Genomic DNA, 16,220 nt, shown 5'->3' on the forward strand with positions numbered 1-16,220 from the left:
AGAGCCCTTTTGACTTTGGATAGGGAAAGGACTGAGAGGTTATACTTAGGGATTGAAGGCTTATTCCTTATACTGTACTAAGAAATTGGCAGCAGGTAGGCGCAGTTTAGGCCCCTAAATGTATATGTAAGAATATCTTTCTAGAGTAACTACAGTGTGAAAGGCCTTTCTTAAGTGAGATTAAGAGCCTGCAACTATCACTTTAATAGCTATCACTGTAAAATATTTTTATCAAATTCTAATGTTCCATGTTCACAATACTGGTTATTTCACATCCTAAAGAAAATATTACAAAATTACATATGATGTGAAAAAGTAGATATGGACTTGTTTTTAATCCTTTTGTTAGAATACCTAAACCCAGTACCATAAAGCTGAATGATTCAGGACAGATGAGAAGAAAAGCTTCTTTATGCTAAATGATTTGTAGAATCTGCTATTAATTTGCCTTTTAAAAGGGTACAGCTTTTAAAAATTCATGCAGATAAAACTATTAGTGGCAATTAGCTTGATTGGAAATATATTATCTCCAGTCTCAGCATGATAAACTGGTTTATAGGTTACTGTCAAACAATATCTGATTGCAACAGAAGGCTCCAGAATGGTCACAACTAACAAATTATGGATAGCTCCAGCCACCATTTATCTCACAGGTACATCTACATAAACAACCCTGCACCATTCACACATACACCCCCCCCACACACACACACAATATGCACTTTTTCATACTAGCCCACTCTTTATGACAGTAGTGAAAAAAGTTATCCATTTTCCACAGGGTGGCTAATCAACTGCTGGAATATCAAGCGGGCAGGACTACCTGTGGCTCTTAGAGCTATACTCAAGGACCTTGAATCCACCAGTTGCCCACTCATGGGTTGATGTCTTATTTAAAGCAGACACTGAGGCTTGTTTCTATCTGAACAAGTCAGAAATAGAAACAAAAAATGGCTTTTTTCCTTTGAATTATTCTGAGAATATCACATCTCTCTGCCCTTTTTAGATATCTGTGATTTGTTTTCAGAGAGAGTTGTACAAAATTTTTTGTATGGTAAATGACAATTTGGCTTGACATACTAATGACATCAGAGTTTGTTATTCCACCCTGTTCCAGATGCTCAACTTCACAAAAATTAAGAAAAGGAGACTTGGAGTACACAGGGATGGGAATGTTGGCACCTGTCTGCTATTTTAAAAAAGACATGTGTTTTCTCAGCACTGAGAATTATTTCCAAAGTTCTAAACAGCCCTAGTAACTGCAACCATTTGCGCCCTATCCTTTGCTAAAACAAAACAAAAAAACAAAAAAACACTACCTTGTAGTTAGTAAGATTTTTAAAAACTGTATAGGCAGTTTCAAACAAAACCTGCACAAGGAACATACACATGAAGCACCATGTGGAAAAAAATATTGTGAAATTCATATAATAAAGCTCCAGAATAAGCTTTACTCAGTGTAAATTCCAGAGTAAGCAAAGGGAAATATGGATGACGTTTAAAATATCTTTCCTTTAGATGTACCTGTGAGCCTTCTTCATTATAATGCCTTGCATTCCGAAACATTAACCTCATATCTTCTATCATAGCTTCCTCTCCAGCATACTTGTCACTACGGATATTATGCTCTATTATTTTTAAATCCATTGGCTCCAAAATAATTTTGTAATAATCTGGATAGTCTTTTTTGGAAGGTTTCACCATAAACAGCTCACATAGTCTTCGGCCTGTTCCAGGTTCTCGTGCTTCAAGAACAACATTGTATAAAATTTTCATTCGCTGTTTCTTTATATTCTTCTTGCTGTTCAGTTTAAAGAGAGAAAAAGGCTACTTCAATCTTGATCTATGCAACCAAAAAAGCAAATCTTCATTTGCTGTTTTCTTCAGTGAAAAGCTTGTCATGCAAACAAAAATATCCTAGATATAGCTTTAAAGGTAAGTCTGAAGTATTTAAAACTCTCTTTATAAAGATTATGACAATAATCCTTCCAACAACTATATGTGGAAACCCATTACTATTATTTTACCAACTGTAGTTTGTGATGGGTTTTGAGGGGAAAGCTTCCTTAAGGGAAACTGAGTGGCTGATAAAATATTTGATTTAATTACTATGATATATGGCTATATCATGCATATTCATGACAAAACCAGACTCAATCTAAAATCAGCTACTACTTCAAAAAAATGAAATAAATAAAGTGAGAAAAATTTAAGGTCCAATACAAGAATCAGGCAGCCAGTTCAGTATGTAACAATGATGTAGTTTGTGGTCTGATATTTTAATGTGGGTTAGCGATAATGTGGGTTCTATTTTGTTTGCACACTATCCAGAGTATGCATGTATGAATAAATAAATAGATAAACAAACAAACAAACAAACAAAGTAGAAGGGACTACTGAAAAAAGAAAGGACTAGAGACTTATTAAGCTTAATAACTTCTACCAACATTTTATATGTGCAACTTTCTTGACACAGTTTATTAGGTTTACATAGCCAGTTTTTAGAGAAACAGGAGTATCTTGGTTTAATTCAAACAAAGCTTGCTGTTTTGATATATTAACACAGAATAGAAATCTTGACATTGCATTTCTTTGCTTCTGGGAAAAATGATCTTATTTTCTAATTATCTGAAACCATTACCCAGACTTTTAAGAGGCTTGAAGCATATCAGCAGTAAAGATCTAATATTTTTAGTTTAAGGCTGAATTTCTGCTATTCTTCCCCCAGCAAAATTTTCTGGTAGAAGGATTGCATCAAAACAATGATGGTGAAACTGTTCTCAACAATACACAAATTATTAAGTGATGTTGTTGTCATTTTAATGTATTCAAAGAGTGAGTCTTTTCTGGAACTGTTTGTAAAGACCCAGGTGGAAAACATGAAGCCTGCTTTTCCATTTTCTACTAGTTTCACTAGACTGAGCAGCTGTGGGTTTTCAGGGCCCCTGGAACCAGTTTCTTCCATCCTTAGTTTTGGATGGGGTTGCCCTACCCCAAACAGAACCAGTGCATTATCTGGGGGTCCTCCTGGACTCATGATTTCTGTTCAGAGAGCAGGTGGCAGCCATGGCCAGGAGGACTTTTGCACAACTTTGTTTTGACTGCCGATTGCGCCCCTTCCTGAACTGGGAGGTACCACTCACAGTCACTCACGCCTTAGTCATCTCCTAAGTGGATTATTGCAATGCACTCTACATAGAGCTACCCTTGAAGACCATCTGGAAACTGCAGCTGGTCCAGAATGCAACAGTACAGGCAGTTAGAGGCACACCTTGGTATGCCCATTTTACACCTCTGCCCTACAAGCTGGACTGGCTCCCACTGTACTTCCCAGTGGCATTCAAGGTGCTGGCTGTCACCTATAAAGCCCTCCATGGCATGGGACTGGGTTATTTGTGGGACTGCTTCTCCCCAGTTGTTTCTACCCATCCTATTAAGTCTGACAGGAGGGGCATGCTCCAGGTCCCTTCAATTAAAGAATGTCATCTTATGCAACCTGTGGCACCACCTGCTATTGGAACACCATACTTCCCAAGATCAGATTGGCTCTGACCCTGCTGGTCTTTTGTAAAGCATTGAAGACCTGGATGTGCTACAAGGCCTGAGGGTCAGGATTTAGATGGCCCACTGAGAGGTCTGTGTCAATTGTTTTGTTTGGGTTTAATCTTAGTGACCATTGTTGTTGTTGTTTTTCATTGTTTACTTATATATATATATATATATATATATATAATTGTTTTAGTGGGTTGTTAGCCACCCAGGGTCACATTTGTGAGATGGGCGGCCACATAAATCAACTTAAAGTTAAATTAAATAAATCTAAGACTTTCATGGCTGCTTTGAAAGCTGTTCCCGTTTGTCTGCATGTGTGTGTACACAGACAATACTTCTACCAGCAAATAGGTTGTGTTCATACAATTATGCAGACTTAGCTTCTGAAGCAGCTTCAGTTACTTCAATGTTTCTAAGAGAAGTGATTTGTTTGTGCCAGGACATTTTTGCCAAGGGCCTCCTTCTAATACTTTGCACAGTTCTATAAATTACACATTCCCTTGTCAGAGGGTTATGTATTATCTTTAAAAATAAAGATTACACAAAATTTTAAAAGGATTAAGCAGATAATTAAATTACACATACTTTTTGCCTTAAAGACATCACTAATAAAGATGTTTGGTAAGAATAATTAAAAGTTAAAGCAAACTACTATGTTCTTAGCTTAACACAGACATATATAGTAGCAAATACCTTTTTCTTTTTGAACTTCCAGCATCTGATGTGGCAGAAGATATCATACTATCACCATCCTCAATTTCATCTCTTCTTGCCAACTCTTTCTTCTTTGCCTAAAAGATAACAAACCATAGATCCAATTCACACCACTGGATATCCTAGAATGCATGAGTATTAAACAGCTACATTCATTCTGGAAAGCATAAAAATCATGCATCAGGAAAAAGTTTCAAGTAAAGCACGTTCAGTTCATTTGCATCATAGGAAAATATTAAACATCGGACATGTCTAAATAAGCTGTTCTACAACAACAAATTAAGTGAAAACTTTATGTTTAAAAATACCATCACAAAATGATGTATTAGCATTGTTACAATTCACCAGCACAGGATCACTAAAAGTCCTTTTACTGGGAAAGTGTGTAAGATCATATTTAGTTTAAAAATGGGAATATCTCCATTGCTAATTAGAGAAAAACGAGTAATGTTAAAATATAATAGTGTCTGCCAGTAGAGATAATAAATGAACCAAATACTAACTCCCTTGAACACAAGCCCCAGAAACACAATGTGAAGTTTTACCTGCATAACCTGCTGCATTTTCAAAACTCTCTTATAAATGGCTGAATTTGGAACATTATAACGTTTTGCATTTTCAAACATCAAGTTTAAATCACATTCCAAATGGTCGAGGGTTTCGTATTCGTGATTCTTCAGTTTTGTTCTGTAGAAAGGACAATCTTTTTTCATTGCTGCAAAAATTGCAGTTACTTTTTTGTAAAGCAGAATTTAGTACTTTAAAATGCAGAATGTTTTTCACCCAACCTCATATTCTAATTTGTGCTTGAGGGTTAAGAGATATACATTTGCCAAAATAATTTCCTAAGCACAAAAGAAAATAAATTAACAGCAACATTCTTCATATGATATTACTAGGTTTGGAACACACTTAAAAACAAACTGAGAGAGGCCAACAGAGGAATGTGATGCTTCAGTTCTTAAAGGCATGGATGCCAGTGCTGCATCTGCAAATGCCTGACAAAATTTTGTTGTGCTCAAGCATGAAAAAAATGATCACCTCATTTGTTCTTCTAGTTATAAAATATCGCTATTTCCCATTTTGATTAAAACTTGAATAAAGATATTAATGAATGAGGTAAGGAATTATTTTATCTAGTTCTACTGGATAATTTGAAAGCTTATTACATTAATTACTTTATTTTCAAATAATAACTTTTGCTCAAATGTTAACTTAATCCTAATTTAACATTAGATTTTAAAATTTTCATCTGTGTTTAAGTTTTAACTAGCTCTTAGATTTTTTTTGGCATGTTAGATATGACCTAGGGACTTCATTGTTGGGTGGCTTAAAAATCAATCAAACAGAAAAATAAATAAAATTATTTTGGCATTTATGGTAATGGCATAGTATCTTAGCATGTGAAAGAACTCTTTTTGCTTTCAGTTGTAAAAACAAGAAATTCAAAAGATGTAAAAATCCAGAATACCAGTTTACCTAATCTGCTGCAATGAAATAGGCATTTTGATTTGTTGATAATAATCAGGATATTTTTTCTTTGAGGGCAAATGAAAAAAGGGTTCTGATATAAGTTGACCCTGGTTGTTCCGGCAGTTTCTAACTGTATCATAAAGTTGATAGAGAGGATTGGAAGTATCCATAAATGAAGTAATGCTTTCAGCTTCAGATTCTCCTTCTTCATAACGGGCAGCAGCTAGGAATGATAGACAGCAATATATATTGTTACTATATTTTTCTCCTTTTTCCTCTTATATATTCTAAACTGACTAAAGAGAGAGTTGGGTTTAATAATTTCTCTTCCATTCTTAAGTTGACAACATTTGAATATATATCTCATATTTTTATACAAATTCTAATCTTGAAGGAAAACAAAGGAAATACTGTCTCTTAGCAGATACGAACAATGCTTATTCAGTTCCTACCAGCTAAAACAGCATCTTCATCACTTTCAGATCCATACTGCAGTGTCATGGTTATCGCTGACAAACGATCACCTTGGACAGCTCTTTTGTTACTGTAAATTTTTAAAGGAAAGACAGGTAATGAATGAAAAATCCCTTAGGATGGGAGTATATGCTTCTATATTTAAAATACTAGCCATACTGGCACAGCAAATATAGGTAGAATAGAATGCTGGCTCTTGCTATGAAAGTTTATTTTTTATTATAAACACAGAGTCTCTATGCTGGGCTTTACAGCAGCTAATGCAAGATTATTTTGCTTCTCCAGAAGAAGCCTCTTGCAGATTTAACACACTGCAAAACTTATTGCAGAAGATAAGCAATGAATAATAGGGGGAAAAGGGGAAGCCTTATTGTGGAGTTTCTGGTACCTATGGGCGATGTTGCCAAAATGTTTATTTAAATTCAGGAAATGAAGGAGGAAACCACCCAGCACTCTCAGCAAGAGCAAAGCATGGTAACTTTTGCAAGCCAAAAATGAAGACATTTTCATTTTAAGTATAAGGCTTCTTTCTCTGCTGGATTTGAAAGCTGTGTATGACAAAATAACAAGAGCCTTTGGGGCAGTATTCTTAAGCACTGTTGCTATACTACTTCAAAGGAAAAGGAATGTTTTGATATTAAATGCTACTTAGTTCAATGCAAGTTCAACAATTCAACAAGCTATAGTGTTGGTTAATTCCTTTTTCCCTAGAGGGGTAGGAAAGAAGAAGTTGTCAGATTGCTCAGTGATCGATACGTAGACATGGATATTTTTCTTTTGTCTTTGTTCGAGAGAAATGTGCACTTTCTACTGAGTTAGATAAAGATTGGCACAACACATTCCCTTCTTCTTGAACAATAAGGAGAAGGAAAGGAGGGCCTGGAAATTTTTACCAATCAACAGGGGATGATAATAATTCATGTATAATATATCTGGTATACATTGTAGGAGGAGAGCTATGTTAGTATCTATTTGGCAATAGTGTACTGTTTCTTACATGGAAGTTATGGAACTCCAGCTTATTAACTCTAGCCAAAATCATAACTGATGTTTTGAAGTATATTCTGCTTTATTTCTAGGCATCACTCAAAACAATTAATTTTTTACATTTTATGTTTCATGGATTCTTTTGTAAATATCTTCAGGTAACCTTAATTATTATGGAAAGTGCAATATACAAAATTTTTGGTGCTCTTTAGGATTAGCAAGTAAATGTCGACACTGCCCACCATGGAGGAATGGTTGGTGAAATTGACAGATCTTGCTGAGAGGGATAAACTAACTTCTTTGATTAGAGAAAAGACAATATCTAATTTATTGGTGACTGGAAACTTCTTATGGACTTTTTGTGTAAAAACAAAAAAAAATTAACTTGTGATTTATGGCTTTGATGATTAGACAGGATAGATTATAGAAAGAAGAAAATCATAATATAACTTTAGAGAGAGAGATTAAAATATATTTGTACTTATAACTGCTGTGAAGAATATTGAAAGATACATTTCTTTGTATCTTTTTTCTTTTTTCTTTTTAAATTTTTTTTCTTTTCTTGCACTTTTAGCTTTTTATTTGATTTCTTTTTCTTTTTTCTTCCTTACTATATATTAGTTTGTACTAGTTTTTATCTTCCTTTTAAAGTTTTAATAAAAATTATATTAACAAGTAAATGGCAGACACACTACATTCTTATTCATTTAAACTGAATCAGGTTTCAGCAATAAAGAACTACATCTATGGAGAACCATTTTTTTAAGCTGATGATGAAGGCAGAGCACAGAATCTATGAAGTTCTTCATGGCTGATGTAATTCTCTACAATACTTAACCAATTAAAAATCTACGTATTTCTTATGTTATACAAGGGTACACTATTTGTTTTTAAGAACTGCTTGTTTTATATGACATTTTTAGGCGTCACAATAAGTGTCATCCTAGGAGAGGCATTCATTCCTAATAGGAAAGAGTGGAAAGAACCTGCCACCTACAATTTATTATATTAAGGGAGTCTATATTGAATTAAATAATGTTTAATTGGTTCATCTAACTAACTGACGGAACACAGCAACCCTGATTTCAAATTACAACATATAATCCACATCATTGCACCATAGTCCTCTTACCTTTTGGTTTACTGAGCTGGCTGGCGAGACAATGAAACAACCTGACAGATGTAGTGCAGTCCCCCAAATTTCTACAATACTGCCTCTTTGCAATGACTGAGCCAGAATCAAGCTTGACTCACTTCACATTCAGGAAACACCACTACGTCAATCCCTTGCAGGGAAAACGTTTTGTGTTTAAATCTGATATGACCTTGTGTACCACACAACCAGCCAAGGTGATTATTGCAAATGTTCCCCATTCGTCCCTGCTGCCAGGGAAGTCCCACGTCATACAGATGGTACAGACTAAAGAAAAAGACAACTTCTTAAGCCAATCTGAAGAGAGCATTACTGGCTTTTCAACTATAATTTTAAAATGCAGCCATCTACCAGCAAAGCAAACAAACAAAGCGAGTGGAGCGTTTGGGAGTTCTGAAGCTACATGACTCCTAATCAGACTTGGCCCACATATCTGGAAGGTAACTAACTATAAGCTGGTACAGACGCACCTTCCTTTGTCGGTTGCTTGACAATGAATTCACTCAGAAGATGTAAAGGAAAACGTGGCCTAAAATATATGATGCTTCTATTAATTTTTCCTTTGATAGAAGTGTCATTTATTTCAGTTTATTGTTTCAGACAAAGAAAGCAATGCTTTCAGCAACCAAATGTGGCCATTCTTGTGGGTTTTTTAAATAAATGCTTACTTTTTTCCATATACATATAAAGCTAACAATTACTATTTGAGAGGTAAACCAGCCTGTTGAAAAGTTTAACAGACTTAATGACATCTAGATATTAAGGACTCACCGGTAATATTTATTAGCAGAATTTCTTTCATCAACAACACTGCCTTTACCTTGTGAGGAAGGACCTGTCAGCTTGGAAGCAGTCAGATTTGCAGTCCTTTATGGAGAATGAATAAGCCACAGAAAGTGAAAAAAAAAGAAATCCACCAAAAAGCCAGACAATACACAATTAAGATTCAGCTCTTTTACATAAGCTTTGAAAGATTAAAAATACTCTACCATTTCACTATCATATAAGTATCAGATTGAGTATTACTAAGGTTTGTAAAATCAACACATTTTAGGCATAATGACAGGGCTAACTTTTAAAATTAAATTATTCTACCTATTGGAGATAAATCCAATGGATTTCAGAGTCAAAACATTACATGGAAAAATAGTAGTCTCAGTTTTAAGACCATTATACAATAACAGCAAAGGTGTCTAATGCTATGTTATTTAAATTCCAGAGAAAATACACATCCAATTGCAAATATATATCAGTAAAAGTACTCTTAACTGGCACTGGGGTATTTTGGACTAAGTTATTAAAGGCAAATGATGCAGTTAAAAACCACATTGAGGTCAATGTGAAAGCAAATTATGCAGTACAGAAATAACAAAAGCCTGTTATTTCACAGGTCATAATAAAAACATAAGGATAAATGCTAGTGAACAACTTTTCATGTACTGTATTCAAATCTGTTCAACAATGAGGAAGAAAACTAAATTCCAGCTATTACAACACAGTATCAAATGGGATATTGAACTAGAACTTCTACTCTTTATTAGGACCATTTTTTTCCCTTTCCAACCCAGCAGGACAATTCTAAAAAAACTGAACTGGGTCAAATTTGATATGAAGTGAGAAACTAATGAAAGAAAGATGAAGTTTTTTAAATGGCTGAGATGGCAAATCCAGCTGGGATTGTGGGGAAAAAAATCCCAGAAAACTCTCTCCCAAGGCATTCCTATGTAAGTGGCAGTGGCTGAAAATACTGCCTGCTGCTTTCTTCTAAGTCTCCAACCCTCCTCTCTCCAGGTCACACAATCCAGGGTACAGCTATTATTAAAGGGCTAGAAAAAGGTCCAGAAGTCATGCTCTCCTCTGCCTGCTTTCTCTAACATGTTTTTACATAAACGGTTGTGATATACGTTTGGACCTACATAATCTTTTTCCCAATGAAAAAATAAAAAGTGGAGTCCTTGGGGTTCTCTGAGCCTGGTCGTTTTCTTGCAAACGTTTCGTTACCTGGCTAGGTAACATCTTCAGGGCTAGAATGGAATGGGGTTTGCTCTCTGTTTATATACACACACACACACAATCAAAACCCACACCCCCATCAACACTGGCAGGGCATGCCACTGTATATAAACAGAGAGCAAACCCCATTCCATTCTAGCACTGAAGATGCTACCTAGCCAGGTAACAAAACGTTTGCAAGAAAACGACCAAGCTCAGAGAACCCCGAGGACTCCACAGTTCAACTCTGAGCTACGCATATGCTCTTCTAAAATAAAAAGTATACAACAAGCTCTCAAGTAGAAGGGCCCAAAATATAATCAGAGTATGTTCTCTAACTATAAAGTTTCAGGATTTGAAGCCTAAAACCGTCCATCCTTATTTTTGCCTCATTATCTCATTTATAATATAACTTTATAAACTCAATTTGGACTTCATAGTATAGATCAGTGTTTCTCAACCTCAGTAACTTTAAGATGTGAGAACTTCAACTCCCAGAATTCCCCAGCCAGGATATAGGTATAGACTATGATTTGGGAAAGTCCAGATATAAATGTGCTAGGAAAGTTGAAGCCGATGAAAAGAGGACAGACAGATAAAGAGTGTGCAAAGCATTTGAAAGAGGTACTTTGCAACATATGAGAGCAAAACCTCTTTCTTCAAATTGTTAAAACAGCCAATTGTTTGACAGCCTTCTGCAACTGCTTCAAAAGCCGTCCTGCACATTGCAACACACTTCTTTTGAATGCTATGCACAACCTTAATAATAGGATTTAATATTACATGATTCCTAGTTTAAAAAAATCAAAATCAAGAAACATTAACACAGTCCTCCACTATCCCAAATTGTAGATTAAATTCATCAAATCAAGGAGCACATGGTGTCATGTCCACTTAATATAATCCTAAATCAGATCTTATATCAGATCAAATTATTGTAACACCTATATCTTCTTACATTTTTAAGATCCTCAACTACTTTTCCACAACTCAGTGCTACAGATAATTTTTAATATTTTACTTTAACACATAAAAATTACTATTTTAGTTAAATTTTTAACTAAAAAAGAAAATATCAATACCTTTCTATATTTCTATTCTGCTTACAATACCTGACTCGGAGACTTGATTTAGTTAGTTCTGAATGCTCAATTTCTGCCTTTTTCATATTAAATATTTTCTTTATTGCATTTGCATCCTGTTAAAGGAAGTAAAAAATTTAGTTTTAAATGAAGTTAAAAAAAGAATATTCTGCAAGAATAGAGAGATACGATAAGGTATCTTGCTTCCACTATGCCTATACGTCTCATATATACCATACTGAGCTGTTAGTATATTTTATGTACCTCCAGGTTGGCTGAATACAGGCAAATGCATGTTAGCTTGCAAAGTATTCTCTAGATTAGAGATCCTACTAATAACATAACTTGCTCAGAACAACATAAACAAATTTGAGGTAAAACTGGGCTTTGATAAATGTGGCACAGTGGCCAAAATGTTCCTAAATATTGCTCTCACCGTTAGCATGGAATGCTGGAGGGGCATGGGTTCTGCTAAGATTGGTAAGATTCATTAGTAAAAAATGTTATGTCAAAGCCACAATCATATTTATGTATATTTAAAAGTAAGGTCCATCGTCATTCAATTTTATTTAGTCCATACAGTGTGCAGAACCATCGCCCTAAGTTGTAACTGGAATCAAAGATTTATCTTGGTTTATACGTGAACCAAATAATTCTTTCAACTATAAAAATAAGGCACAGACAGAACATTTCCAGATCTATTATTTGACAATAAAATAGTCTCCTTTTGTTCACAGTTCCATCAATGAGAAGGATCACACACATCCCAGAGTTGGTCTGGGGTGATTATCCCGGAAGCTTTTGAGCTACAGGTTCAAAGTGGTCAACTATCAAGTCTCGAATTGATATAATTGAGAACCTTGAGGTTTTTAAACAGAAAGGGAAATAGAATATAAATGCTATATGAAGGGGGGTAAAGAAGCAACAAGCCGCTACGGAAAAGCAAAAAACAAACACAACTTTCCCACCCTGGAAGCATAAACCAGCAGAGCTTTGCAAAGGGCTTTGTCCCTCACCCCCATCAGATCACACAGAATACTCTATAACTAAAACTGAGCTGGTACAAATCCAATTTGCAGAATTATTTTCTATACTTGTAATTACTGGATGTTAATGTTATGTATGGTTGTTGTGATAGAAGAAATTGAATTCTGTTTTTTAACCAACCTTGAATACTTGAGATCCTGGTTCATTGTAAGTTTTGGCATTTTTAACTAATAGATCTATGTCCTTGGTCATTGCATGAATGCTTTTATAGCTTCCATTCTACAAGTAAAAGCAGATTAAAAAATTGATAGTTTGTTTTATATTAGATATGTATGAATTAAAAGTTTACTATTTGAACTTCAGAGTTTTCCTGTCATTTTCACCATCTATTAGGTAGAAGCAACTAATATAACAACATTATGAATAAGTAATATATAATCATGAACAAAAGTATAATATGTAAAAGTAATTTTTATCATGTAAATTAAAAGAGAACAAAAACAAAGCAATTTAAGAAGAAATATCACTAGTGCTCTCTGATGGTAGGAAACAATCTCTAGGCTAATTTTGTCAATGTATGATTTCCCAAATTGCCCACATCTCCCTTATTTTAATATTCATATTAAAAATACATGTCAAAACTCTTATCCTAGCTCCATTTCCAATCTACTACTATTCTCCTGAAAATTGGCCCTTTTCATCATCAATCTGTAGAAAATGGCTCAGATTTTAAGACATCTCACTTGGTGTTTAAGAAGGATTGGATGTCAACCTTTTATTCTGGAGATTTAATAACTTTAAAGGAATTCTGACACATAGAATTTGAGCTTGATCTATAGTTCTCCATTTTCATCAAATAACCACATTATCGTTAATATGATTTTAACATTTTAGGAATAGATGTAATCTATAAAATGTTAATGTGTTGTTGAATTATATACTAAAAACCTATATGTATTAATTTATGAAGAACCTCAGAATTATTACCTTTGGAGTATTGCTAAAGTGATAGTATTTAACTACCATCTAACAAGCTGACTGACTTGCTAGAAAAAGAATTACCACTCTGGATCTGAAATCCTGCACTGAAGAAATATATTCACTCTTAGTCTTTCAAATGGTTCTTTACTGTAAAAGAAAGACTGATAATGCGATTCTGTATGGTCAATATTTAATTTATTATTTAAAAACTGAACAGTTTTTATATTTCATTATATATGTTTGGGGTTTTAATTGTTTTTAAATTTGGGTGTGTGTGTGTGTTGTTTTGGATCTTATAGGGTTTTTTTCCTTTGTTCATTTTTTTTTTTTGTATAAGGTACAGTGGGGCAAAAAAGTATTTAGTCAGCCACCAATTGTGCAAGTTCTCCCACTTAAAAAGATGAACGAGGCCTGTAATTTTCATCCTAGGTATACCTCAACTATGAGAGACAAAATGGGGGAAAACATCCAGAAAATCACATTGTCTGATTTTTAAAGAATTTATTTGCAAATCATGGTGGAAAATAAGTATTTGGTCAATATCAAAAGTTCATCTCAATACTTTGGTATATATCCTTTGTGGGCAATGACAGAGGTCAAACGTTTTCTGTAAGTCTTCACAAGGTTTTCACAAACTGTTGCTGGTATTTTGGCCCATTCCTCCATGCAGATCTCCTCTAGAGCAGTGATGTTTTGGGGCTGTCACTGGGCAGCACGGACTTTCAACTCCCTCCAAAGGTTTTCCATGGGGTTGAGATCTGGAGACTGGCTAGGCCACTCCAGGACCTTGAAATGCTTCTTACGAAGCCACTCCTTCGTTGCCCGGGCAGTGTGTTTGGGATCATTGTCATGCTGAAAGACCCAGCCACGTTTCATCTTCAATGCCCTTGCTGATGGAAGGAGGTGTTCACTCAAAATCTCACGATATATGGCCCCATTCATTCTTTCCTTTACACGGATCAGTCGTCCTGGTCGCTTTGCAGAAAAACAGCCCCAAAGCATGATGTTTCCACCCCCATGCTTCACAGTAGGTATGGTGTTCTTTGGATGTAACTCAGCATTCTCTCTCCTCCAAACACAACGAGTTGAGTTTAGACTAAAACGTTCTACTTTGGTTTCATCTGACCATATGACATTCTCCCAATCCTCTTCTGGATCATCCAAATGCTCTCTAGCAAACTTCAGACGGGCCCAGACATGTACTGGCTTAAGCAGGGGGACACATCTGGCACTGCAGGATTTGAGTCCCTGGCAGCATAGTGTGTTACTGATGGTAGCCTTTGTTACTTTGGTCCCAGCTCTCTGCAGGTCATTCACTAGGTCCCCCCATGTGGTTCTGGGATTTTTGCTCACCGTTCTTGTGATCTCACGGGGTGAGATCTTGCATGGAGCCCCAGATCGAGGGAGATTATCAGTGGTCTTATATGTCTTCCATTTTCTAATTATTGCTCCCACAGTTGATTTCTTCACACCAAGCTGCTTGCCTATTGCAGATTCAGTCTTCTCAGCCTGGTGCAGGTCTACAATTTTGTTTCTGGTGTCCTTCGACAGCTCTTTGGTCTTAGCCATAGTGGAGTTTGGAGTGTGACTGTTTGAGGTTGTGGACAGGTGTCTTTTATACTGATAACAAGGTCAAACAGGTGCCATTACTACAGGTAATGAGTGGAGGCCAGAGGAGCCTCTTAAAGAAGTAGTTACAGGTCTGTGAGAGCCAGACATCTTGTTTGTAGGTGACCAAATACTTATTTTCCACCATGATTTGCAAATAAATTCTTTAAAAATCAGACAATGTGATTTTCTGGATTTTTTTTCTCATTTTGTCTCTCATAGTTGAGGTATACCTATGATGAAAATTACAGGCCTCTCTCATCTTTTTAAATGGGAGAACTTGCACAATTGGTGGCTGACTAAATACTTTTTTGCCCCACTGTAGTTTTATATCACTGGTGCAATTAATCACCCTGATGATACGATTCATTTGTGATCATTTTATTTCCACAGTTCTCTATTTCAATTAGACTAGAGCAATTATTCATATCAAATGGAAATTATTCTTTTTACCCCTACAACAACCCTGTGAGGCAGAGCTTGCATGGTTAAGGTGGAATTGAAGCTAGAATTGGAACTCCATAGTCCCTGTCCAAAACTTTAAACAGAAAAACATTTACAGAAAAAGGTAAATACTTGGGCTAAATAAATTATAGTCCACTAAAGCATAAAAATGAGTATCATGCATATCCCTGTATTTTTTGCTCAAAAATGTCAGTTTTTCACATAGTTTCCTAATAATTTGACCTGGGGAATTAAGATTCAGTCTCAGCTATCTTGACCCAAAAGCCAGGATCAAACAGATGAGTATATGGACCTATGCATCTTGGCTGCATAAACATAGAATGATTTATAAAAATTAAATTTTTAACTTTAACCAGCTCAATAGATTAATTCATAGGTATAGATCAAACATTTCAACAATTTCTAAATGTAACAAAAAGCTCAATATGCTAAGTGTTATAATTAATATAAGAAACTTGGAAACCAAAGTGTTGCTTTTAATTTCATGACTTCAAATATTTGTTTTTAAAATTGCTTAACCTTCTGGACATTAGTTGTGCCCAAGGCAATACAATAAAATTTATACTGCACCTGTATCCGCTGAGCGATAGTCTTCAGATCTATGGGCTCTTTAATTATTGCATAATAGTCAGGATATTGCTGAAAGATTTAAAAAATCCAAATGATTGCATATGAAATGTAGTTCTGCTCTATTAACTAGTCTATACAGAGCTTTCCTATCTCAACTTCGCAAGTTAGTATCAGTGTCATAC

The 16,220-nt window shown here is 35.2% G+C and overlaps 1 protein-coding gene across 17 annotated transcripts in view; it reads right to left on the minus strand.

Annotated features, from left to right (window-relative positions):
• Positions 1–16,220, minus strand: part of PBRM1 (polybromo 1) — a 67,009-nt gene that overhangs the window by 31,461 nt on the left and 19,328 nt on the right. For 10 of the 17 annotated variants that reach the window (XM_088134064.1, XM_088134054.1, XM_088134055.1 and 7 more), the window contains 9 exons: positions 16,039–16,107; positions 12,595–12,693; positions 11,428–11,543; positions 9,125–9,220; positions 6,192–6,283; positions 5,746–5,962; positions 4,812–4,953; positions 4,246–4,343; positions 1,525–1,801 (listed from right to left, as the gene is read on the minus strand). In XM_088134064.1, the coding sequence (XP_087990190.1) occupies positions 1,525–1,801; positions 4,246–4,343; positions 4,812–4,953; positions 5,746–5,962; positions 6,192–6,283; positions 9,125–9,220; positions 11,428–11,543; positions 12,595–12,693; positions 16,039–16,107 (1,206 nt within the window). The remainder of the gene's footprint in view (positions 1–1,524; positions 1,802–4,245; positions 4,344–4,811; positions 4,954–5,745; positions 5,963–6,191; positions 6,284–9,124; positions 9,221–11,427; positions 11,544–12,594; positions 12,694–16,038; positions 16,108–16,220) is intronic. The other 7 variants (XM_088134066.1, XM_088134067.1, XM_088134056.1 and 4 more) reach the window with 1 other exon arrangement.

The sequence above is a fragment of the Python bivittatus genome, unplaced genomic scaffold, assembly GCF_059951505.1.
Source record: "Python bivittatus isolate LINGU-HERP-01145 unplaced genomic scaffold, Pbiv_v1 ctg000080_np1212, whole genome shotgun sequence".
In the NCBI taxonomy this organism is placed as follows: Eukaryota; Metazoa; Chordata; class Lepidosauria; order Squamata; family Pythonidae; genus Python; species Python bivittatus.